This window comes from Panthera tigris, chromosome D2 (assembly GCF_018350195.1).
Source record: "Panthera tigris isolate Pti1 chromosome D2, P.tigris_Pti1_mat1.1, whole genome shotgun sequence".
NCBI lineage: Eukaryota > Metazoa > Chordata > Mammalia > Carnivora > Felidae > Panthera > Panthera tigris.
In genome coordinates, this window is record NC_056670.1 from 70,629,503 (window position 1) to 70,656,056 (window position 26,554).

Sequence of the window (26,554 nt, forward strand, 5' to 3'; positions counted from 1 at the left end):
ATGGTAGGAGGCTCTAATTCAGTACCTCTGGGTTCTCTATTATACACATTGTTATGTGTATACGGAATCGGCAAACCTCGGACCTAGGATGACTTAAATATCCCATGGTCTAGTCTCTTTATTGTACAGATAAGGACATGGGGCCACGGAGAGACGGAAGTTGCCTGAGATCACAGAGCTGCTCGGTGGCAATGGTAAGACTCAAGCCACACAGAGTGGCAGCACGGTCAGCACCCTGGGTGAGACCGTGATGTTTCTGGATGGCCAACTTGAGTCATCTGAAAATGATATGTCCGGTACTTACTCCTAGGTGTTTGCGAAGGACTAAAGAATCCTTCTCTATAGAATGCGCATTGCAGCCCTTTGTCATGCTCAATGGGAGCTAAACTGATGTCCTCCCCGTCCCTTCCATCTTCTCACCCAGCCATTTGTCAGTGCTCTTTCTCCTGAAAAGTTTACCTACGGTGAAACAATCAGCTGTGGACTCCAGATAAGGCCCTGCCCCTCCTGTTTTCATGTATTTCATAGTCACTTGGTAGCCTGGAGTCCACCTACCAAAGATGGCCAAGGATGGATGGCTTATGATGACAATGCTGAGTTCATACCGTGAGAAGACACCAAGAAGGAAATGCTCATCCAGAGAGGAGAGAGGCCAGCGTGTGCAGAGGGCAGGGTGAGCTACAGAGCAGGCTCATGGTCTTGTCCCTCCTCCTGTACCCCTCAACCCAGCCTGAGCTCCCCACCTGCCCTCAGTTCAAACAAACACACAAAGCCACTCTCCTCTTCCTCTCTTTTCCCGCTCAGTCCTGCCCTGGCTCCGGAATAACAGGGCAGCGTATTTTATCCCAAGACGCCAACAGTTAGAAACCCCAAAAGGGAGACTTGTTAATGGAAATCAGTCTCAACTTGCTAGCTTCTTGGAGGCCTTCCAAGTGTTGTTGATTAATTCTCACTTCTCAATACACACACCCACACACACACACACACACATGCTCATGCACACACACATGCTCCCCACTTACCCCACAGGATCCAGTGAGTTAGAACCCTAATCTTACAAGCTTACCAGCCCTTCTGTAAATAATGGCTGTTGGGACAAGGTGACTTTGGGGTAAGAGTTTCTCATTTCAGGGGAAAAACACAAAACTGTTTTTACTGTTCTCCCTCTTCCCAGGATCAGGGCCCTCAGTTAACATTCAAAGGCCTGTGTACCATTAGTCTTTGGGGGACTTAGCCTCCCCCATGAGTCGGCTCCAAGCAAATTAGAGAAAATAAGTGATGCCCGGGCTTTTGAGCACTCACGTATCACCTGGTGGCCTGGCATGGGGTTAAAGGGAAGGGACGGATCCTGAGGTTGAGCACAGATTGTGACATGCCTTTAGACCAGGAAGCTGGAGGCACCATACCTTTGCAGGTGAAACATTTTATGTGGAAATGTTTGGTCTGGACCCGAAGCACTTCACCCTTGCATGGCTCCCCACATTTATGGCAGTGAATGACAGGCTTCTCCGATGGGTGGTGAGGGTCCTGAGGGTGTGCCACTGGAAAAAACCAACAAGAGACCCATGTGAGTAGAAAGCATTCCTACAAAAGGCGTCAATTACGGGCATACATAAATATCTGCATAATTATGTTACCCAATGAGCCACACGTTGATTCAAGAAGGATGAACTGAGCCCCTTCCCTGTGCCATAATCATGAGGATACACTGAAAAATAAGAGAGTTGTGGCTTTAACAGTCCAGGGGGGAAACACTTGACTTGTCCCTCTGGGAACCAGCAACCCTCTTTCTTCCTCCCAAACCTCTGTAGGACTACATAACTGGGCCATTAAATATATGATCTTGTATGGTTTAATATTTTGTAATATGTATTTGTCATATGTCTTTATTTTGGTCTAGAAACACCTTTCAGTAAGGAGTTCACTATTGACTGTAAGCTCCTCAAGGATGGGGACAATTTCTTACAATTCGTATTCCCCCCCCTCCCCCTCATTTTGTATTCTTCTTCCTTCCCCCCAGCTGGTCAGAGCACAGCAGAATGCTCATGCCCCAAAGGAGCACAGCAAAGGTTTATTGACTCATTAGACAGCATGTGCTGGCTAGTTTCTCATCTGGTCTACCAGAGTCACCCCTGACCTTCCTCTGGCAGCTCATTTCACCCGTTGGAGGCCTATGAGGAGCCTCCTGCCGTGTGCACATGACCTGATACACACAGTGTGGGCGCTAACTTTTAAAAAAATAAGTTACCAATAACTATGGGGGTCTCTCCGAACCTCAGTTTCGTTTCCTGTAAAACAAAAGCGATCGGTTGGACCAAGGGACTGCTAAGGTCTTTTCAGGCTCTAAAATCATATGCTGCGTCTCACTGGCATTGTTCTCCCCGTTTCCAGAGTTTAGCCTTCAGAACGTGGAAGTTATTGAGACTGTCCTGGCCCATAAAAGGCAGAGAGATGACACTGTGGCCTGGAGCTGACCAAGGGTCTTCATTTAACCTGCAATTTCTCCAGCCAAAGAATGCAGAGAGGCACTTTTTGCTAGTTTTTTTTTCCCCCCTGATTTGAGTCCTCGGGAGGAAGAACCATGGGATATACAGAAATGTATGACATAAGTATCCACGAACGCAGGAGATGGGATAAGAACAGCGAACCTAAAAATTAATCAGCCAACACAAAGAACAAAGATGACTTTTTTTCCTGCAACGGCAAAGCCAGGTAGGACAGGGGAGAGCTGTGGGCAGATATGCTGACACTTGATTTAGAGAGCCCGTTACAGCAAGGAGCTCGCAGGACACCACAAGTATAATGCTGTATTGTTTCTCTCAGACCACTCTCACGTTCTCATTTCACCTGGAAAGAGGAAGAACGACCCAGTCCAAATAATCCATTACTAGCTGAGTTCTGAGCAACAAGGTGGTCCTTGGGAGATTTTGACTAGGAGCAGGTGTGGTTTCAGGTTAAACACCTGATCCGAATTCTCTGCCCCGGACCTGGGGAGCGTCAGCAAAGGTACCACCATTGTGACATGCCTGCGTGGCCTTCTCTGCCCCCTGGGATCGCTCTTGGAAATGTATATTTACACCAGAAGTCAGCGTTACCAAAGGCAATTAAGGAGGGGCATCGTAGGGCACCTGGGTGGCTCAGTCAGTTAAGGAGGGGCATCGTTTCCAGATTGCTAAAAAAAAAACAAAAACAAAAACAAACAAACCACTGACTTTTAAAGTGATGTGTAACAAGGCCCCGAATCTATTTACCTGGGCATTAAAAAAAAAAAAGTTTCACTTGGGGCGCCTGGGTGGCTCAGTCAGTTAAGCATCCAACTTAGACTCAGGTCATGATCTCCCGGTTCATGAGTTTCAGCCCCCCATGAGGCTCTCTGTTGTCAGCACAGAGCCTGCTTTGGATCCTTTGTCTGTCTGTCTCTCTCCGCCCCCTCCCCAGAATAAATAAATAAACTCAAAAAAAAAAAAAAAAGATTCTCTAGCAATATTTGCTTTAAGTACTGGTGGAAAATATGACTATGAATTTTTGTTTTGCTTCTTAATCCTGCTTCCAGTGAGAATGGAGGAAAGGGATATTTATTGAGCATCCATCCACTAAATGGCAGGCATGGTGCTGAGTGCTGATGCACAAGTCATTCTATCCCATCGTCACCACCGCCCCCGCCTCTCGGTGATGTGAGTAATACTGTTCCCATTTGACAGATAAGCAAATGGAACAAGTTCTTGTGCAACCTGCTCAGGGAACAATAAGTAGAAGCTGGAAGCTCGACACCCAGGCCTTTCTGCCTCCCAAACTTGCGCTTCTCTCATACTATTTGTCTGAGTTGCAAACTGTTATGAGTCAGGCAAGGATTTATTTATCCAAGCTCCAGGGCGGTTCTGAAAGCGGCAACTAGGACTTGGCTTATGAAGGGAACGCACATAGTGTGCGTGATAAAGTATCGCTAGTGGGCGTGGCACCCCGGTGAGAATCTGCAAAGCAGCTCTGCGGACCCCCTGAATCAGAACCCCCGGGGCCATATATCCAAAAATTCCTCAGCCCCACTGAACGAGGGGTGGGAATTAGGGATCTATCATTTTAGTAAGCTCCTCAGGTGATTCTTATCCACCTTCTAGTTTCAGAACTATTTTCCTCTAGAATTGAAACAATACGGATAAGCAAGTTACAGGAAAGTTAACTGAAAAAAGCAATCCATAAGACCATCCTCCTCAGCAACAATACTGGAGCAGAGTGGATCTCTTGGCCATAAGAGAGAATGCATTTTTTTGGATACTGTTGTGCAGTTTCTCTTGATGCTTGAATTCCTTATAGCTAAGCAAGTAAGCCGTGCTGAGTAATGATGAGGGAAGGAAAATATCATTTCACTTCTTGGCTTTCCCCTTTGTCTCAACGAAGGTGCCAGACCGACTGCCGGCACCAGCCACAAAGGTCAGAATTGGCATCAGCATCTGTATTTTGCAAGCGTTTCCCTCTGGAAATATATATTACACTATGTCCTCCTGCCCAGAGGTGACCTTTGTTCTCACCCAGAGATGAGCACAGCCTACATCGTGTCTACTTGCCTTTCCATCATACATCAGCCTCGGTAGGCAGACACATATCAGAACAACGCCCTTGTGAAGAAATGGGCTTTCCTTATTAGAGAATGACAGAATCCAAAGACCAGAAGAAGAGTGTTCATTTCACCCCAACAACATCGGCAAAAGAATCTCGCTCCTTTTTAAAGAAGAATAAAGAAGTTCGTTTTACCCAAGTGCCTTTGGCAGTTTGGTTAATACCACACGTATGTTGGTTGGCTCAAGTCTACACTTTTTGAAATACGCTGAGTCAGTCGCGATATGGCAATGACAGTAATTCCACCCTCCTCTTAATGCCTGCTGGCTCTGTTGCTAATTTTTCCGCCACTGAGCCATCTTTCAGAGCCTGGCTGGTCCCTTGTTCTACTGATAGGGAGATTGGGGGGCAAAGAGCTTACATCCCTTGCCCAAAGTTACTAGCAAGTTACTGGCAGAGTCACATCTAACAAGCTTCCTGACTCTTTCTACTGTACCAAGTCAATGATTTACCCTGGAACTTGCATGGACATGCTTAAAATCTTTCATGGCTCATCAGTTCGTTGCTAAAATAAGAATAGTACAGGGGCACCTGGGTGGCTCAGTCGGTTAAGCGGCCGACTTCGGCTCAGGTCATGATCTCGCGGTCCGTGAGTTCGAGCCCCACGTCGGGCTCTGTGCTGACAGCTCAGAGCCTGGAGCCTGTTTCAGATTCTGTGTCTCCCTCTCTCTGGCCCTCCCCTGTTCATGCTCTGTCTCTCCCTGTCTCAAAAATAAATAAAATGTTAAAAAAATTTTTTTTTAAATAAGAATAGTACAATACCAAAAGCATGGTCGCATACATTCTGAACAGTGAGGAAATATATATGAAGAGCCACGAGTCCATTTGCCCATAAAGGTAAAGGGATTCCTCCACTATGCGATATCCAGTTTGGAGGGATTCTGGCTACTCAGATAAATAGCCCACTGCAAGCTGAAAAGTTTCACGCTGCCTGTCACAGGCAGACAAGGCAAGTCAGTTACATCTCTGAAACTCCATTAAGGACAGAGACCAAAGTGCCATTTTGGATGCATTACTTGTGAAAATGCCTATGAGGTATTGCAGGTGGTGAGGCTGGGGGACCGAGATCCGTAAGGCAATCCCAGTAACCTTCAGTGTCCCCAAGCAGAGGCCACTACAGGTATTAAGGCCACAAAGACTAGGCGAAGTCCTTCCTTTTAATCTACAACCAGCCTCGTCTTGCCCAACAGACCAAGGTACTAGACCCCCAGAAACAGAACATCTGAGAAAGCGTATCTGAAATAGAAATCTCCTCAGCAGGTGACAATCACAAACCCATGACAGAGTACGCAGCGTGAATCATGACTTGTCCCGGATTATCTAAGACATTCAGAACCCTCTCCTGGGTGCCCTCCTCTCCCAAAGGCCCCAGCACTCCCTTAGCCAGCCTTTGAAACGACAACGCTTTGTGCCTGATGGCTTTCTGAGCGCTCACATCTGCATTTTGTCATTTCACTCTCAAAGAGCACTAGGAGGCAGGAAGGACAGGAACGGTCAACCCCGGTTAACAAATGGGCAGACAGAGACTCAGAGGGATGAAGTGACTCCGCCACGGTGACACAGCCAAGAAATGGAGTTGGCCGCCAACGAATGCAGTGCTCTCTACACCCAAACAGTCCCCTGATCACTGCCACTTGGAATCCTGTGATCATCCTTGATTCCAGCCTCTTTTCATGTCCCACTAAATTCTCTCCGCTGTCTGAGAGACAGTGCCTGAGCACCCCCTTCCTCTTGCCACCCAGATCCAGCCCTTCACCCCTTTTTCTCAGAGTGTGGAGAGTTTTCTACTCCCTGGTTCTTCTCCAATGTGACCTGCAAAGAGGTGGCACATAAATCCCCACTAAGTGTGGGCTGTGCTTGGTGACTTCTTCCAACGAGGGCAGTAGGGACAGGAGGGAAAGAGGAACCCTGCAGTGGGAAAATCTGGTGGGCACTACCTCAGCCAGGTGCTCAAGGTCAACATCAACAGTGACAGTCACAGTGATAGTCTGTACCTGTGAGATGATGTGGTAAAAATGGGCACTTTGCCTCTGTGATCTTCTTTCCAAAAAAACCCATAATCCTACCCTAAGCATGAGAAAATTCCCAGATTGACAACATTCTACAAAGACCTGACCAATACTCTTCAAAATTGTCCAAATCACCAAAGACAAGGAGGAAAGTCCTCTTGTCACAGCCATAAGAAGCCTAAGATGATGTGGTAACTAAACCTAATGTGGCACCCTGAGGAGATCCCAGAACAGAAAAAGGACGTTGGAGAAAAACTAAGAAAATACGGATAAAATATTGACTTTAGTTAATAATGCATTAATATTGGTTAATTACAATGCAAGGATTATATTAATGTAAAACGTTACTGACCTGGGAAATTTCAGGTATACAGAAATTCTCTGTACTAACTTCCAAATTTTCTACAAATTGAAAAGTGTTCTACAAAAAAAAGTTCCTTAAAGTAAAAACAAAATACTTCCGATAGCTCTCTCAATCCCAATCCATCAAGTCTAAAGTGCTCTGAGTAGCTTCAGAGATCTTCAATAACACGGTCCCCACTAGCTATTTAGATATCTAAGCTATTTAGTATTTGCAGAGTACTCAGCACTGTGAAAAGTGGTTCTGAACCAACCGCAAAGAATGCACACGATACTCTATTACTTGTTTATATAAATATGCCAATCCCCTTTTGGTTGGGCCCTCTGACCACTCCCTGGTCTACGATCTTCAGCATCCCCAGAGCCTTCACACATGGCTCTGTGCCTCACCTAGAACGCTTTCTTCTTTTCCTACTTGTCCAAATCCAACCTGACCCATGGGGCCGAGCCCAGCTGCTGGCTCTTCTCTGAAGCTGTCACTCTGGTCTGTGTTGATCCAATATTCCATTCTCCCCCACGTCCTCCCGCACTTAATACCTGTATTGTCACCCAGCATCTGACTTTCTCTTGTTTTGTGCTTATTTTGCTTTTGTCTCACAATGCGTCAACCCTGGCCTTATGCAACCGCAAGCTCAACAGTCAATTACTCCAAATTTCTGGTTACTTCTCACTTCACGCATCAAATAATCCGGGTTGCCATCTCTGGACTTCTCAGTTCAATTTCTGGATCAGGGAAAATATGGTTGCCACCCAAGACCGTTATTGGAGCATCTCCCACGTGAAGCTACGGAGTTCTGAATTCACGGCATCTCAGTAAATAACTCCACTCTATTATTACAGCAGGTACTATTTATTGAGGACTTACTATGTTCCGGGCATTAAGAGGACTAATTTATCCTTGTGATCACAGATAATTCTCACAGATGCCTTATGGGGGTGCTGTCTTCTTATTCCTATAGTGCTGAGGAGGGTACCTCCGCTGAACTGGATCCCTTGTTCAAGATCACACAGCTAAGAAGTAGTCTGACTCCAAAGCCCGTGCTCTGGAGCACTGCACAGGGGATTTCCACAGGAAAGCCGTATCCAGCACAGAAGGAAATGAGACCAGTGCAACGTACTAGCTAAATTCTGATTACACAGCTCACAGGCAGTGAACACCCAGCTACATCATAATCCCAAAGGTAACACCTGCTAGTAAATAAGCAGATGGGAAATAGCACTTCAAATATAAAAGGAAATTAGTCCAGGCTGCAGCAATTTAAGGGAAAAGAACACTCACAGGGTGAGGGTGATACAGGGAGGAAACGCAGCCTGCCACCAGGACGGCCGTCCCCGTGGCCTCCGCCTTGAGCACGGGCCTGGATTGGAAAAGGGTCTCTTGTTAGGATTCATCTCGATCTGCAATCGCAGAATGATATTCTGCTGGTAAGGTTGGTTGCCGCTTAAAGGTGGGCTTCCTATTCTCCTAGGAGTCTACGTTGCCAAGACTGTTGGATTACCTAAAATATTTTCTGAGCTTCTACCCCATTAGTTCCCATTTAATGGTAAACACATCACAGAGATGCTCCGGCTTCTCTCCACCCCTACTCCCCTTCTTTGTGCTAGAAGGGCACTGCTATTGAGCCCAGGAAACAAGAAACTCAAGAGTTTACGTAAGTGCATAGAGTGCTTAATTTGCAGTTTACCTAAAAGTCAATTTCCTGCTGTGCCAAGTGGTAGTTCCTTGGAGCTACATACCGTAACCCTGCCATTAGCTGCTCAAAATGATCTTCCTCTTTAATTGGCTTCCACGACCTAATTTTTTTTTTATACCACGTTAGTTTGTTAATCAGGATTATTATGTGGGCACAAAACGCAGGGCTGCCTTGGCACTGACACTCCCGGCAGGCGGGCAGCAGGACGGCTGAGTTCTGGCTTCCCTGCCACCTGTCACCCTCCACTTGTAAGATGTCCGCACACTCAGTTCGCCTTTCTGACTCGGCGCAACAGGTCTTTGCTATTCCTCTCAACTAAAAGGCACAGTCAGCAACCGGTCAGCCGGGCTCCTGCTTATAGAAACATCCCAGGCTCAAATCCAGTTAATCTGATTCTCGCAAGGCAAAGAGGTCCTAGGATTATGATGATTCAGCCAGGAAGTTTCCTCCTTGTAAATTACATGACGCTTTGGCCCGGATGTGCTACACCTGCCTTCTGTAGAGGAAGGCAAATCTCAGAAAGGGACGTAAAAGTCACCTTGGTGCCCTCGCCGCCTCCTAAAAGAGTGAGTCCTCAGACACACCTCTAGGCTGAGATAACTCACTGAGGCAACACCCTTCTGTGACCTCCGCTAGCCTCTCTTTGACGCACTCAGTAATTTTACTTTGGGGTGCAGTCATTTGCTTAGAGTCCTGCCTCCCCTCCCTCACAGTAATTAGAAAGGACTTTGGATCAGGAGGCCGGATCCCTGCCTCTCAGGCCTGCGTTCCCGCCATGTGCTTCTCTTCCCCCAAGACGGTAAAGGGGGGCTAAGAATACAGGTCTCGCCTCCAAGGTGACCACATGTCGTCATCCCCTCCAGTACTACCCTAGCACACAGAGGTCCGCATCAGCAGAAACTGTCACCAGCCTGCATGAGCAGGCATGTCTCACGTATGACAAAAATCCCTTCTGAAATTTGATAGAGCCTTTTAAGGTCAGCCAGGAATCTCACATTGTCCCTTCCCCAGAAAGCCCATTTAGAAATGGATCGAGTCGGGGGCGCGTGGGTGGCTCCGTCGGTTAAGCATCCAACTCTTGATTTCGGCTCAGGCCATGATCTCACGGTTCGTGAGTTCCAGCCCCGCATCGGGCCCTGCACTGACAGTGCACAGCCTGCTTGGGATTCTCTGTCTCCCTCTCTCTGCCCCTCCCTGCTTGCTTTCTATCTCTCTGTCTCTCAAAATAAGTAAACATTTAAAGACATTAAAAAAAGAAAAAAAAAAAAAGAAATGGATCAAGTCAAACCAGTGGGCAGTGGCTTCAGTCGGAACCGGGCTGGCAAAACCCTACATCTTTACAGGCTGCTAGAGAGTGACCTCCTTGCTGACCTAGAGACTGGGACAGACCGTGGTCCCCCTGGAGTCATTCTGGGAACACGAGTTTAGAGACAGGATCACGGCCTATTAGCATCTGGGCCTACGGTCACGGGACAGGGTTTAGCTTAGGCACGATACCAATATTGGCTTCCACCCCCACAACTCCAGACACCTTAGAGGGGTTAGAATAGAAAGAACCAAGACGTAGGTCCAGGCATCCCTGTGAGGTACAAACTGAAGTCTGACAACAGCACAGGAAGCTCCCGGCTGTCTTTGCCTTTTGTTTTGGCTGCTTTTACTCACGGCTCAGGATACTACGGGAATGACCGATTAGTTAAAAATAGCATTTTAGACAAACTAATGAAAATGACGGATATGTGCATTCGTACTTCACGATTTATAAAAGGGGTCCAAGTATATTATCTCCCTTGATCCCATCGACTTCAAATTCGCCTCATTCTACAGCTATGAAAAGTGACCTTCAGAGACGCTCAGGGACTTGCCCCACGAGTGGGAAGCCGGAGCTGGTTTTGCTGTGGAGAGCCGACCGTGCACTGCCCGCCCAACTGTGCGGCCGGTGACTTCACCTTGTAGTTTGAGATAGGCCGTGGGGGGAGAGTCGGCGGGGGGGGATTTACACCGTGGTTATTGGCAGCCTTTACACATCCAGGCCTTCTCCTGCCCCCCTCCCAGAGCGTTTACCAGCACACCACGGTGTCCAGGCTATAATCCTAGTAAACAGCAAGATGAGCCTTTTGGTTCAGGTAAATTCCAAATTCTCGAAATCAGAATTTGAACCATTTCTGAAAAGGCACTTCCACTCGCACTTTGTGAACAAACACAGCAGCTCACCTTGCCCTGGTTCTCTCTGGTGTCTGCACCCACGGCGAGGCGGGGAGGGGGAGACAAACGCAAATAGTTCGTGTTCCCCGCGTCCAACACGCAAAATCAGACACGATTTTACAAATGCTAGAACTGCTCTCTGGGTAGTGAGAAGAGATTCTCTTCCGGAGTTTAAGAGAGCACAGACTTCGCAAAGTCTATCACCGGGAAAGAAAAAATATGTTTGAAGTCCTACGCAGGACTGGGGGACAGGGAACAGAGAGACATTAAAAATATGCCTCCATGAAAACGAAATGCAACCTTAGCATCCTCGGGAAATAATCTCTCATCAACAGAGTCAACAAATGTTGACCCAGTGATTGCTGCTGCGTGTGCTGTGTTGTGCAGGCACTGTGGGGACTCCAGAGACAGACTAGCCAAGCCATCCCTGCCTCTGAAGGCAGGGATCCCAGACATGTGCACAGCCCGCAGCAAGTCCTACCTGGAGAGCTGATCAGAGCAGAGAGAAAACCACTCGGGGGCTTTCCTGGGAGATGAAGGGTATAGGACGGGCACAGACAATATGTAAGGACTTCGGAAGAGACGAGCAAGCACTAGGCTGGGGCAAATGGGTGGAGAAAGTTCCGCTAGGGAGGAGAGAGTGTGATTTGACACTGGGGGGTGGGCTGCAGGTGACAGGGTGATGGGGAGGACAGTTCAGAGAGCAGGGGCGCCATGAGCCCTTCGGGCCTGAAGAGGGGAGAGCCCGGAGCATGCTGGGGGCATGATAAGTCAGGCCTGGCCATCTTCTGAAATAGAGGCTTCAGAAGGAGAAAGGGGCAACGTTTCTAAACCCTTGACATTCCTATAAACCCTAGATCCTTACAGCTTAGTAGGGTAGCTAGAGGGAGATGGAAGGAAGAGGGTGGGGAGAGAGAGAGAGACAAAATGCATGAGAATGAATGCATACGAATACAAGGTAGCAAATAAATCGTGTGCCAGAAGAAAATTATAAGAGGAGGAAAGAGAAACCAGAAAAATGCTTCAAGAAGGAAGCACTCCTATGGCTGTGCGTCAAAGGAAGGGAGGGACTTAAATGAGTGGGAAGGAAGAGGAAGGCATCTTAGACAACGAAGGGTGGGACAGGGTGTGTTTGGGGGAACATCTGGAAATCTGGTTTAGCTGGAGCACAGAGCGAAGGGCATCGTGGAATACAGGACAGTGAAAGACGTTTGCCCCTGTGCCTCCTTGGAGGGCAGGTTAAGGAACAAACTTTACAGTTCCTTAATTCTCTCTGGGTGGAGGTCTTGAGTGGAGTGGTAGAATCAGAGAATAGTCTAGCTTATCTCTGATGAGCTGCGGTAGGGCTGTTTTTCAGCCCACAGTGTAGGCAAACTGGGAGCCCCCTGCCCTCACAGGATGGCGTGCAGGGAGAGGTCACCCCAGTGGGTGAGCCAGTCACCGCACAGGTTCTGGTCAGAGAGATTTGGTGTGAATCCTGGCCGCACCCCTCTCAGCAATATGATCTCAAAACAAGTTACCTTTCTTCCCGAAGCCTCAATTTCCCCTCCTGTAAAATGAGGATAAATCCTACTTTTGATACTTGGGAGGATACATGAGTTAATGTATGTAAAGTGCTCAGCACTTTTCCTGACAGCTCGTGAGTGTTCAAGAAATGGAAGCCATCGTTGTTTCCATGGAGTTTCAATGCAGCAACATGGTGGGTCACACCTTAAGCTCCTTGATCATAAATACCCACGCACTCCACCTCAAACTCAAATATGCTGAATTTCCTGTCCTGCTGTCTTCTGTGACTATTGGCAATGACACTTGCTTTTCTGCTGTGCGATACCCAGCGAATGGTCAATTCACCCAAGGAACCTTACGGCTTCCAGTGTATCCATTCCAGCTTATCCCATCGGGCTGTAAACAGTAGGATTTGCCTTATTAAATTCACATTTCATACAATTCACACAAGTCACCTGTTTAAAGCGCACGATTCGACGGCTTGGGGTATTATTCACAGGGCTGTGTGAGCATCGTCACAATCTAATTTTGGAACATTTTCATCACCCCCAAAAGAAACCTCATACCCCTTAGCAGTTACTCCCAGATCCTGCCCCTGTTCAGTCCTTGGCAACCACCAATCCATTTTCTGTCTCTGTAGATGTTAACCAGCAGGTTTGACTAGTGTGTGTTAGTCTCAGCTTTTCCACATTTGCTCAGCCATCAAAGGGAACGACTGTAGATACATAAGCAGCTAGGATCCACCCAAACCCTGTACACATCTCATACCCTATTGAGGCACGAAATCCTCCCCACTCCCCAGCGCATCCCCACCCTAAAAAAAAAAAAAGCCCTCATTATCATTTCATCTCTGCTGCCCTCTTGGGAAAGACCCCATGAAAAGAAAAAAAAAATATGAGCAAGATACCATCAGACCCAGTTCATGACTCATGTGGGAATTTTCACACTCATCGCTTGCCCAGAGGGATGTCAACACCAGTCTCGGCACCAGAGATGGGTCAGAAAATTAGAAACAATGAGATATGCCTATGAGTGATCGATCCCCTCACCAAGCAGGGTGTCTGGGGGGCTTACCGAACAGTTAGGGGGAATGTGTCTTCACTGTGAGTCGGTGACTCATTCGTGCAATCCCTGTGTCGCACAGCAACCACAATGATAGTTTAGGACAAAATCTGAGCACATCGTTCCACTGACCAAGCCCTCCAAGTGCTTTCATCACACTGCCCAGGATGCCCCCTGTGGCCCCGGAGCCCTGCCCACCTCTTCAGCCTCCCCAGGAGTCTCCAGCTCCCAGGCTCCAGTTCCCACAGCTTCAGGATCTCCAGATGCCCCCATACCGTCCCCAAAAGGCTCGTCCCCTAGCTGCTTCCTTCTTCTGGTCTCATCCTAAAGCAGCTTACAGCTCTCAGAGGGCTTTCCCCAAACTATCTACGTAAAGACAGTCTCCCGGCTTCCCCACTTACCCTATCTCCTTCCTTGCTTTATTCTCATAATCTAAACATCCTGTGTATTTTCCGTGCTCTCCACCACAAGGCAACTGCCACTGTGTCCCCAGGGTCTCGCACAGTCCTGGCATAAGGTCCATGCTCCCTAAATGTGTGTTTAATCCATTCATTCATTGAACATGAGTCTCGTTCTCTTTCTTCACAACAGCCTCCAGGGGAAACTGCAAGCAAGTTGAATACCTTGGGTTCACGACAGTGTCTATCCATTAGGTAATTCTGGTGATGTCAATACACTCAACTAATGACATAAGAGACGATGCTTGCTTAAGTCTCAGGCTCAGAAAAAAAAAACAAAAGCTGAAGGGATGAGCTTACTGACGGACGAGTCTCAAATCAAGTCTGGCTAAGTTTCGGAGAACCACACAGCAAGGCACAATGGCCAACCGAACGGACCTTTGAGGAAGAACCGAGGTGGCACCAGAACCTTGGAAATGCTCCCTACAGTGTCCCCAGGGCATGACATGAGGCTGTGGAAGAGTCAGCAGGACCCCTGCAGGCGGGTGGTCCACTTCCTCCAGGAAGAATCCGGAAGAACTTTAAAACCACTGCTTTTACCGGGTCCCCAGGGTCCTGAAACGAAGTCATTATTAGATACCTCATTTCATTCCACGGCAGAGAGACAGGGTAGAGTCGTCAGTTTGCTTGCCCAGGGCATGTGGGCATCACAAACCAGCTGAAGAATTCCTGGGTGAAGTTCTATCACAGGACAGGAGGTAAGAGGCCAGAGGAAGCCACTCGTGTGGTCCTGGAGCAGCTTGGTATGACAAAGGTTTATAGTGTTGCTCTGCTTGAGGCAAACTGCAAAGAGATTGCCCAGCAGAAATGGGGGGGGGGGCTTCCCTAGTTCCTTAATTTATCTATCTCAGTTCTGTCTATTTACCTTGAGTCCTGAAACCAATCTGATGACTTAACTCCACCACAACGAACGCGGTGCCCCTGATTTTACTCACCCAAGAGGTATGATAACAGTAATAGCAAGAACAGACCATCACGGGGCTCTTGCCATGTGCCAGGCATTGTTGTAAATGCTTCACACATATCAATGGATTCAATTCTCACCATAGCCCTATGAAGTTGGTGCTTACAATATCTTTATTTTCTGATGAGGAAATCGAGGCACAGGGAAGCTAAATGCCTTGTCCAGGGTCACATAATCAGTAAAGGGTAGAGCTGGGATGTGACCCCGGGCAGTCTGGCTGCAAATCTCCCACTCGTAAACACAACTTGTTTCTCACGTAAACCTCTCAAATCCTGAAGGCTCAGGGGATAATTCTACAAAGCCACAAAGGCGAATGGCATGACAGTTATACCACAAGCAACAAATGAGAAAGAAACGGACATACACGGGGAAGCGTGCTGGAAGTTCAGGCTCTGAACCTTGTCTCCCCTGGAAATCCTATCCGAAGGCGGTGTGACACTGCCCTCCATCCATTGCAAATTTCATTCTTCTAACCACCCACGTGTTACTCTCATTTTCTCTGCAAGGGATCTTGGGCCATTCCCTTTCGCTCTGGGCTGTGTACCTACCCTGCTACTTTAAAAAAAAAAAAACCTCTCCAGGTCAACTGACCTTCATTCACTTTATTGAGCACCTACTGCAAGATCCATGTTTGAAGCCTTTGCAAATATCATCTCATTTAAATTAATCCTGACAATAAAATGTGGAGATGGTCGAATGGTTTTTCTCCAGTGTTTTTATTGCTTTATCAAAGTTGAAGAGACTAAATACGCCTATATTCATAAAAAACCAAATATGTTTCCAATGCATGACAGCAACACTCTACTCCTCCTCCTGCCAGATGTGTTCAACGTTTGGTGTTTTTCTGGCCTTCAACACTACATTTCTTTTTTTTTCTCTTTTTTCTTTTTTTGAGAGAGAGACAGATTGTGAGCAGGGGAGGGGCAGAGAGAGACGGAGGCACAAAATCCGAAGCAGGCTCCAAGCTCTGAGCTGTCATCACAGAGCCCGATGTGGGGCTTGAACTCACAAACTGTGAGATCGTGACCTGAGCCAAAGTCGGACACTTAACCGACTGAGCCACCCAGGCGCCCCTATTATTATTTTTTTAAGCGGGTTTTTTGTTGCAGACACAGCAATAAGGCTTTCCAATGCTTAAACTCATCAGATAGCTTACCAAACCTCCCCCACCTGGAGAGAAAAGGGGGCATTCTCAGTACTGTTGTTCACTGAAGAAAAAAATGGAATCTCTGGCAGGGTAAGAGTTTGGCTCCCTGTCCTCTGGGAAGTAAGCAGCGGAGACGTGTTCATCTGATACTATTTGCCAGCATTCACCCCTGGGCAGTGCGCCGCCTCCAGGTAAATAAGATGTACCGCCTATGGGCTGCACAACGCCAGAGGGTCCTGCTCCACTACAGGAGGATCAGAACAGCGCCCTGGAGGGAAGCGACGCACAGGCTGTGTAACGAAAGGGCCTTCCCACCTCTCCAAATGCCCCCAGATGGCTTGCACGGTACCGGCCCCCCGCCTAATAGTTTTTATCGGCTTCCCTCTGTGCTAGCAAGCTGCAGCTCTCTGTCTGGCCTTGTTGGCTTGATTCATGTTTCGGCTCTGCCTTCTCTGCCCACTTATTATGCAAACCCACAATATTAGCGCCGCCACCCTGCGGTCTTGTGGCTTTCGCGGTGGGCGTGGCCTTTCCCCGAGGGCGTCTCCAGTCACACCAGCTCCCTCCGAGGGCAAGAGGCCACTCTTGGCCTCTCGTTTTGAAAGTCCCAGCTCACTGAGAGTCCTGTTGCACACTGCAGGGGTGCCTCTCACTCGAGACAGGAGTGATAGCAGAAGTGTCCTGAACCGGAAGAAGGACCACGACTTTCCTGCTATGCTGAAGGCTTGCTATCACAACTCAGCTCTCAGATGTTCCTGAGTGAGGGGTGACTTCTCTCCAAAGCCCCCAAACTACAGTATTTCTGGAAGCGCTCGGATATGTCAAACACGAATGCTATGTATATTGCACACGGTGCCCCACAGACGAAGCAGAAGAGCGGCTGCACTGATGGTGGGTGAGACCATGCCTGACAGGCTGTGCCAGCCCTGAACTTGCCCTTCTCTCCTTGGCTGAGATGCAAAACCAAGGAAACCCAGTGAGCAAGGTGACAGGAAGTGGTGATGTAGAAACATAGGGCTAAATGAAAAAGCAGTTCCAGAAATACCAGGCTTAGAAGCTGATGAGGCCTAAACAGGGGTTTCCTTTGGCTTTGCTGCTAAACTTGAGCCAAGTAGCATTTTACTCGGCATTTAGCAGCGGGGTCAAGTCTTAATTGTTTCAAGCGCCCAAAAAGAGGACACCAAATTCTGGCCAACGTCTGTTGAGGATAAAACGATCACTAAAAGATTCTACAGTTATTTTGTCAAAACTTTTCCAGCTGCAAGGGAAGAAACCCAACTTCACCAAAGCACACCCATCGTATGAGTATCCAAGATAGAAATGGGGGTATCCAAGATAGAATGGGGTACCCAGGAAAGTACCTTATTCTGTCTTCATCCAACAAAACTTTAGGTTTTCAAATTTCACTTTGACCTAATGAAACATGAAATCAGTTCAACGGATCATGACCAGCGTATTTTAAAACTAGAAGAGAATAAGGTGCCTGGGTGGCTCAGTTGGGTAAGCATCCAAGTCTTGATTTTGGCTCAGGTCAGGATCTCACGGTTGTGAGATCCAGCCGGGCATTGGGTTCTACACAGACAGTGTGGAGTCTGCTTGGGATTCTTCTTCTCTTTCTCTGCCCCTCCGCTCCTCATGCACACTGGCTCGCGCGCTCTCTCTCAAGATAAACTTGAAAAAAGGTAAATAAAAAAGATAGAATATAGAGTAAATGTATCGTTTCACGTGACTTTTATTTTAGTCATTGCTATGCATATGCGCAGGAGTCCTGGGTCCTGATGTGTGCATCCCTGCTGTGGTTAGATTTGGTGAGTGGTGTTTTAAACCCCAGACCACAACCTGGAGGCCCTGAGGCTGAGTCCTGCCCACAGACGTGTTTCGTTTGGCCCACACAAAGACTTTTTTGTCGTTGTTGTGTTTGAAGAGAAAGTTGCATCATCTGCTTGAAGGGCTGATCCTTTTACCCACAGAAACGGTGGATTAGCTAGACCATGTCCAAGTGTGGTCCCTGGACCAAGAGCATCAATACCGCCTGGGAACTGCAAAACCTCAAGCCGTTCTCCAGACCTACTCAATCAAAAACTCTGGGAGCGGGGCGCAGAAATCCGTGTTTTCACGATCTCTCCGGGTGGTTCTGATGCCTGCTAATGTTTGTGGACCACTGCCCTAGGCAGTAATTTGCCGGAAGTATTAAGAAAGCCAGGATCTTCACGGTTAAGTCCAAATAGTCAAACAAATCAGCCTGTTGGATTGCATTAGGGCATAGAAACTAGCTCCTTGTGCCCCCCTAGGGCACACTGGGCCATAATAGCATTAATCATGTCAATGTGAACACAAATACAATGTTTCAAAGAAAAGAGGTCAGGCATACAAATATTCACCCTCCCCAGTGTTAACAAAATTTGCCCTTGAATACACAGCTCCTGCCAATTTGGGATAAACATACCTCTCAGTATGAGTCACCATCAGGCCAACACACAATGAAATAGGAAGCTGGCTGGTTTCTACTGTGGTGTGCCCAGATCAGGCTCAACCACAATGGGAGAAATCTGCACCACTCACCGATCACTGAACCTTCTGAAAAGTTCTCTGGCTCTCTAATGCTGGCTCAGGAAAACACTCGGCATTTTGACTTTGGCATACTAGAGACAATATCAGGACTCTCCTTCTTGCCCCCCAAGGGCCGTGAATATGATGTCACACAGAGGGTCCCCTCCTCCAAGTGAATCAGATGAGATTTTCATCTTGGTCGGATGAGTCTACCTCAGGAGGCCGTTGCTGTGGGAATTTGGAAAAGTCTATTTGTTGTTCTGTAAAAGAAGGTGTTTGTGATGGAGTACAAGCTGTTTTATCCTTTCTAGCCACCTGACTGGGTAATTACAGAGGCAAGAGGCAGGGCCACCCAAAGTCTGGGAGTGGTTGGCTCAAGCTGCAGCATAGATGCTCACTGTCTCCATGTTCTTAAGTCCACTCCCTCATCAAAAATTGTTCTCAAGAGCTCCAGGTAAATTTAAGTCACTGTGTTCCTCCTCTTAGATTTACTTACATGTGCAGCCTTAACTCTAATTATAGAAATGAAGTCTTCTTGAATTTCTGGGTAAACATCTTTTAGACATCTGTGAGTAAATGGCACAGGGAAATGGGTTTATTATTTTCTTAATGTGAAATTCTTTTCCGTAGCTTTGGAAGTCCCAGTATCTGGACAGCCCTACTGTAGTGAAGATAGGCTGGGCAGAGTCTACTTCCGATGAGAGTAGCACTTTCATTTAGATCATAGTAAGAGCAGTTCACACTTGGATTTTTTTTCCTCCAAGGTGGAATATGACTGGAGCTTCCTTCCTTCCAAAGACGCAAAGTTCAAAACCGAGTTGCGTGCATAAGTCACCCATCAAGACCATTTATTCCAAAACCTGTAACATCAGGTTGTCTCCCTTAATAGACAGCTTCTCCTTAGACCTTGTTTAGGAAGTGTCGTTGTCATTGGTGAAAAGCTTGGGGCTTTTCAAGTTAAGGAAACAGTGAAGAAGCTAGACAAGCCCAGGAGTGGGGAGGGGAGGGGCATTAAGCATTAATCTGGGAAGCCGAGTTGGAAAACTGAACCGAAAAGAGGCTGTTAAACACCAAAAAGAGGCCTGAGGGGCAACTCGGACATGAGGAACAGCTACACCACAGAGAAAGATCTACTGTTCTCAGACCTCCCCAGAGATGGAACAGAAATGGATTTCAATTACATCAGGCAGTGTGCACGCACCTGAGTGGGTAGTGGCTGTGTGTTTCGGGGAGGGGTGGGGGGGCAGATACCACTAGAGGCAGCAACACTAGACGCCTGTAAAGGGTTTTTACAAGACTGTATACGAAGTCAACAAATACTTGAGGAGATAGCACTTTCTTAAGTCGCACAGGTGATTCAGCTGTTGTTTCATTTTCCCGGTGTTTACTTAGGTGTACAGAGTAATTCTAGAAGAATTTACAGAAGGGATGGGCCCTTGAGAAGCATTAGAAGGAAGCTGTACTTGAGTTAGGTCTTTGACAAATTCAGAAAAGGAGAATACAGGTATTTCCCGCAAGGGCCAAAGGGGCAGCGTGACACAGGCTGGAGGGAGGAAATGGCCTCCATGATGACTCAAATAGGACCAATGTGGGGAAAAGGGGGGCAGAAGTACAATTAGCAGAGGTTTGGGAGCCAGATAGGAGTGGGTAGAAAATCAGCTTCTCTACGTTCCAGCTAAGTGATCTCTGGCAGGTTTCTAAACCCCTGCGAGCCTTCCCTTCCTCATATATTAAAGGGGAGGAATACCACTGACCTTGACGGTTGAGAGATTAGAGACCATGTATTTAAAGCTCTCAACACAAAGCCTGCCATTTAGTATGTGTTCAATAACCAGTGGATATAATAACACTAAAAATAATAAAACAAGATGGGCTTGGTCAGGGGTGTGGAGGAGGTAATTTAAGGACTGGAGGAATCCTCAATGATAAGTAGGAAGCTCTGAATCTTACCTTGTCACTCATTTAGGTTTTTGAGCCGGAAATATGAGGACATCGGTGCCCTGAGAGGATTACTTTGGTGCCAGTCTGTAGGACACATGGGAGACACAAACACCACTGTTCTCAGAAGCTACCAAGAAACAAGAAACAAGCTTCTCTACGTTCCAGCTAAGTGATCTCTGGCAGGTTTCTAAACTGTGTGTGCTGTGTGTGTGTGTGTGTGTGTGTGTGTGTGTGTGTCTCCCGTTCACCTGAATGTCTGGTGGAGAGTACACATTTCTCCCTCGAGGGTGGACTGAAAGGAGTTTCCTTGGGTCCCACTCTACCTTAAGAGCAGGTTGAGCCACCCAACAGTCTCAGAAACCAAACAAAAAAGGGTGTGCCCAAATGTAAAACTCTATTTACCTTGACGTGTCTCCCTCACTGCTAAATTCTTATTCTCTCACATGGTTTCCAAACCGTAAGCCTCCCTTATTATTTAAATCAGATGAGTGTTCACATAACTCAGTCTCTAGGGTGTATTCTTGTTTTCTCTGACAAAAACCATAAATCCCTTTCGTACTTTTAAAGCGGGCACTAGAACACACACAGAAGCTAGACAATTAGAGCTTTTAAATGAGGAGAGTGGGCCTCTGGAGTTTAGGTCGATGAGAGCGTATTCAGGAAGGCACATATTGACTGATAAACCCGCCAAACTCTCTCCTGCTCATCTGTCACAGGATGCAGCAAGGGTAAGACGTCCTTGAACACATCAGAGAAATAACCATTTCATCAAGATTCCGGGATCAATAAGCGTCTACAACTGGAAGTGGACGGGCGACCGGTTAGCAGAAGAAAAGATAGCGAGGGTCCAAATGTATCAGCAAATGCTATTCCACACTAGGAGAGGTATTATCTGCAAGCAACCTTTCTCTCCCGTCAGGGTCAACCCCAAACCAGATACATGCAAACTTTGCCCAGGAGAGAAAATAAGGGCTCGAACCAATGCGAGCTAAGCCATCCTACGTGGTGAGCACAACGCAGCATCCATTATCCCTCCTTCACAAGGGCCCCCGCGTTCCTCAGGACGGACGTGCCACGAACTAAACCTGCTCAGGGGAGACCTGCGTCAGCTCCGGGAGGAAGATGAGAGGCGTCTCTGGGAGCAAGAGGAAACGGAGAGGACTAGAAGAGTCCGGGGATGGAGAAGACAAAGGTTCGGGTCCCACCTCTGAGCACAAGCCAGTCTGTCTCAACTGTTGAGAATCTAGGATGGGCAGATACTAGGTAAGCTGTGCACGAGAAAATTACAGATGGAGACGCGGTGCTGCTTCAGAGGGGCTCACCATCTAGCGAGAGAGCCAGCGGACGTCCACACACTGTCCTAAGTGCAGTCACCGCTCCACGCACGCCATCTGATGGAACGCAGAGGATGAACCCTTGGTCCAACCACCCGCTGTGTGACCTTGAACAATTTACTGACCCTTTCTGAACCCCCGTTTTCTCCTCTCCAGGATGGATGCCTGGACCACGTGCTCCCCTGTGCCCGTCTCACTTTAAAAGCTACGGTGGTAGCCTTCTTTCCACAGAATCTCTCGTGTACCTGCCCCACATCCTGCCTTCCTCCGTTGTTGGCTGAGGTTGCGGAGAGCTGGGAGGTGGCAGCACGGACTGGCACAGACCTCAAAATAAAAAAGGAACGGCCTTTAATCGGTGGCGAAGGGCAAAGATAGTACTCGTATGTGACCTCTTAGTGGCCCATCCCCACGTTCCAGTTAGAAAGTGGCTACTCACTTGTAAAGTGAGCGTGAGCCCAGCCGATCAATCTGAGTTTGGGGACACCTGCAATGACTCGGAAAAGGAGTTGCTCTTTGGGGATCCCTGATCCGTGGTTTAGAGCAGGTCTGGGGCTTTCCTGGGCTCCGTGGGAATGGAATCGAGAAGCGGCTTTTGTAATCCCCTTTCCCATCACCCACAAATTACTTATATTGGGGAAACAAACTCCAATCCATGAGCAACAGAGATCAGGGCTGGGGTTATTCTAGTCGGGTGAAAGGTACAAACGGAGAACCCTGGCCTTTATGAAATGTCAGCATCTGTATATGCTGCTCTGAAAGTTCCTGAAAACATCCCCCAAAGAGAGGGAACATCATTAGAAGCATCTTTATTCACACCAAAACATTTCACTCGATCACACCTCCTCAGTGAAAGACCAAAGCTAATTCAAGGGATTATTAAAGACACACAGGAGCAGAATGGATAGAGCAGAACCACGTTTCTCTTTGTCCCAAGGTGCAGCCTTAGCACGGTTAGTTGTCATGATCCCATTTCTCCAGCCATCCGTCAGTATAACAAAACCAAACTGAGTTTCCAGCAACAAGAATCCATTTGCGTTTGGCGTGTTTACCTCAAAGTTACTCCGTGTAGGGGCTCTCAGTGAAAACGGATGCAGATACATCATTGAAATGGTTCAAGGAAGCCCCAAAAGAACAGACATCCGTGTTGACGGAGAAAGTCATGGCCCACAGCAAGAAAGCGTGGCAGAATAAATCCAAGCTTACCAAAGAGCAAAATTAAAGGGTGGTTACTCACATTTTAAAATCATGTGTTTAAGGTCCCTAAGACATATTATTAAGAGGGGGAAAAAAAATCAAGTCACAGAAAAAACGACAGAATGGTCCCGTTTTTATACCCCTTCTGACTATCTCTCTCCCTCTCTCTCTCTCTTAACCTCTCTAGAAGGATACACAATATTGACGAATGATAAGGGGGAATTGAGGTGGACAGGGTAGGGGCAAGACGCTTCCACTTTTCGCTCTCTATTCTCCTGTAGCATTTCACTTTCTTAAGATATATTTTATGTATTAGTTGGATCATTAAAACCAAGGATTGCTGTGTTCTTTTTACATTTTTCAGATAAGCTAATAATTTAAACTAGAATTCAATTCTGAAAAATTTACAATTCAGGACCACACCCAGTTCAAAAAATAACGCACACCTGCGCGGAGTGCCCCGCCTTCTCCCTTTTGACATTCTCCTCGCCACCTGATTTGCCACCTTTGAGAGCGCATCCTTCACAAAGGTGTCTGGAGGGGTGGTCAGGGATACCGTGGGAATGCCAGGGGATTAAAACAGCACACCTGAGACCCTCCAAACAGCCCGCTTCTCTGCTCAGCCGGTCCCAGCTAGGCCGGGTCATGTCCCAACACGGCACAAATCTGGCAAAAGGACCCCTTCGTTACACATCGTCAGTAACTTATTGATTTGAGGGGGGCGGGTGGTGAGGAAGAGAATGAAGGCTCGCTAGGCTGAGGGGGGGGGGCAGGAAGGCAACTCTCAAACACAGCGAAACATTCAAGATGCAATTCCAAATCAAAAGAGACACACATTAAGGAGCTCAGCTGTACAAACACTCCAGAAATAGGATGCGCTTCAGACGCCGGCGGCTAAATTAAAGGTTCTTAATGACTTCACAATACAGAGGGTCTCGCCCCAAGAATATGTCTGCCTGGCTTTCGACTGATCGTCCCCCATGAGGTGGCCGAGCCCCGCAGCACCAATGCAACTCCTGCAACCATGCACAGGGATCGATATTTATAATTACCTTTCTCCTTCACCATGGCAACCGGGTCCTCTGGCGAGCAGCGCCGAAAGAAACAGCAGTAAAGTCTAGGAGCGGGAGCGGGAGCGCTCCTGGGCGGACAGATCCGCGGTGCAGACGCTGCGAGGAAAAGCCCCCCGCATCCACTCGCGGGGTCTGGGGCTTCTTTCTAAAATCCCGCCCCCATCCCGGGGGGCCGAGCTCCCGCGCCCGCCCCGCGATCGCCGCCGAGTGGCGGCCGCGCCCAGCTCGGGGACTCTGCCCTTGAGCCGAAACCTCTCGCTACAGCAGCTGCTGCCGTAACAAATGCAAAATTCCACTGTCCTAATCTCTGGTCACTGACACCACTTTGCATTCCTCGCGCCCAGGCCCGGGAGAACGGGCAACAAAACGCTCCCTTCCCGGAGCCTGATAAATCATTGCCAGAAGAGGGGGGCCGAGGAACGGCCAAGGGACTGTTTCAATAAAACTAGTCAATTGTTAGCTCATTAGTTGCCTATCACCGCTGCTCCCTATTCTTATTCCGGCTTCGTTCGGACACACGGAATAAATAAAATTAACCGTAGTAGAAAAATCGAGAAATAATGCTAGTGACTCCAAGCTCATTTTCTTCAACTTTGGAGGCTCAACTATAATGAGTGAAGATTGGCCCTGGCGCTCCCCGCCCCCGCCGCCCCCCCAGCCCGGCTCCCCGCCCCCACCCCCCTCCTTGGTTTTCCTGAATGGGGGACAGAAGCCGGAGGGGATCGAGACAATGAGAGCCAGCCAGGGAAGAGGATCTTTCAGGATTCAGTTCCTTCCAGGATCATATTCAGGATCGAAGCAAAAATCTGACTTATCCAGTTAGGTAGGATTCCGACTTCCACCTTCTCTCTGCTTCATTAGCGTTTTCTAGACAAGCCCCTCGGATATGTGTATGCGAGCCAGAGGGACACTATCCGCAAAGTCGGCGGCCAACAGCCACACCCGCGCCCCTCAAGCCCCTGAGCCCGGCGCGCAGCCGCACTGGCTGCTGACAAGGCTTTGGATTTCTGACCCACGGGGTCACAGGTCAGTCTCCGAGGAGCAGGGGGCTTCTGGGTTCCCAAAGTCCACGCCCACCCCAATCCAGCACCTGTCTCCCGAACCCAGATCCTCCGGCCCCACCCCCAGCCCGGGCCCCACGTTACACATCTCCACCATGTGGGAGAAACGTGACGAGCAAGAGACAAAAAGGCAGACGCAGCCCCACTCGGGGAGAACAGCAGATGGCCAACACATCTTTCCCAACTGGAATGCACAGCCAGTATTAGACTGTATTTACTGCAAATATTGTAACGTGTTGGGTCTAAGAGAGCCAGGGTAACAGAAAGGAATGAAGTCAAGCAACCTGCCTGGGAGGTTGTTTATAGCCGACGCGAGGTTTAGTGGGGTGGGGAGGCCCTTTCCTGCTGGTTTTCTGATGGGTAACAGTAGCAGATCTCGAGCAGCTGTGACATTCCTACATCTGTGACTCAGGGTTTTACTATTAATAGCTTGAGTGTCTCAGCCGGGAAGGGCTAAGTCCCCTCCAACCCCTGAATCGTCTTTTCTACAAAACGTACTTTGCTCCCACTGCTCCCTGCCCCCGCTGCAGCCCCACGGGTCATGTTTTTCCTAAGTCAGCAGCCAGCTGGAGTCTAAGTGCTCCTTGAAGCAGCTTTACCAACCTCCATTCATACACAGGAGCCAAGCATTAGAGCAACGCCCCGCAAGTCCAGGGAGATGGGCGGGGCTCAAGGGCGGTGCAGGGAGCAGGGAAGGAGTCCTTGATAGTCCCCAGTTTTCATGCACTAAAACTTCACCTGTCTGCTCCTGCCCCTCTCCCCCCAGTCACCCCCAGAGCTCGTAAAGAGACGCTGACAAGCAAAATTAACCTCAGAGAAGTGGAGTTAGTTTGGTGCTGTGAGCCTAGCAGGTGAATTTATTTTATTGTATTTTTGCTGCATAGGCACCGAGGCACTTCTCTCCGAGGCTTTCATGTTACTCAGCTCAAAGCTAAGGGAACAGGGCTCTCTCATCCTTCTCCTTCCTTCTGCCGCTCACTCTGTCCCTCTCTCCCGATTGGAATGAGACAGAAAAACACCACTGGGTTTCTAGTCCAAATCCAATCCTACCTCAATGTTCCCGGTATTGTAAATGCAATTAGTTCAACTTCTCTCTTACTCGGGATGACCATTTTTAATCCTGAGATTTATTAACCAAACTGGCCCCTATTACAGTTCTGAACCTTCCTGTATACCTCGGTGGATAAAGTGCACAGAAAACCTGATTTAGAAAGGCTCTCTGGCAGCTTTAGAGACTAAGCTAACAGAGTGACAGTTGGTGCCTATTCATTTTCAGAGAAGCCTTTCCTAAAGGAAAATACTACATAGTGGTTCAGAGAGATTCCCTCCCTCCTGTGTTTTCCATGGAAAGAATTTTCCTGCACCACAAAGTGAATGAGTCACCA

The 26,554-nt window shown here is 48.1% G+C and overlaps 1 protein-coding gene across 8 annotated transcripts in view; it reads right to left on the reverse strand.

Annotated features, from left to right (window-relative positions):
• The window catches only part of ABLIM1 (actin binding LIM protein 1), a 293,808-nt gene that overhangs the window by 137,323 nt on the left and 129,931 nt on the right, over positions 1-26,554 (reverse strand). For 7 of the 8 annotated variants that reach the window (XM_042960677.1, XM_015538779.2, XM_007084839.3 and 4 more), the window contains exon 2: positions 1,407-1,541. In XM_042960677.1, the coding sequence (XP_042816611.1) occupies positions 1,407-1,541 (135 nt within the window). Of the gene's footprint in view, positions 1-1,406; positions 1,542-24,087; positions 24,590-26,554 lie in introns of those variants that run through there. The other variant, XM_042960676.1, reaches the window with a different exon arrangement.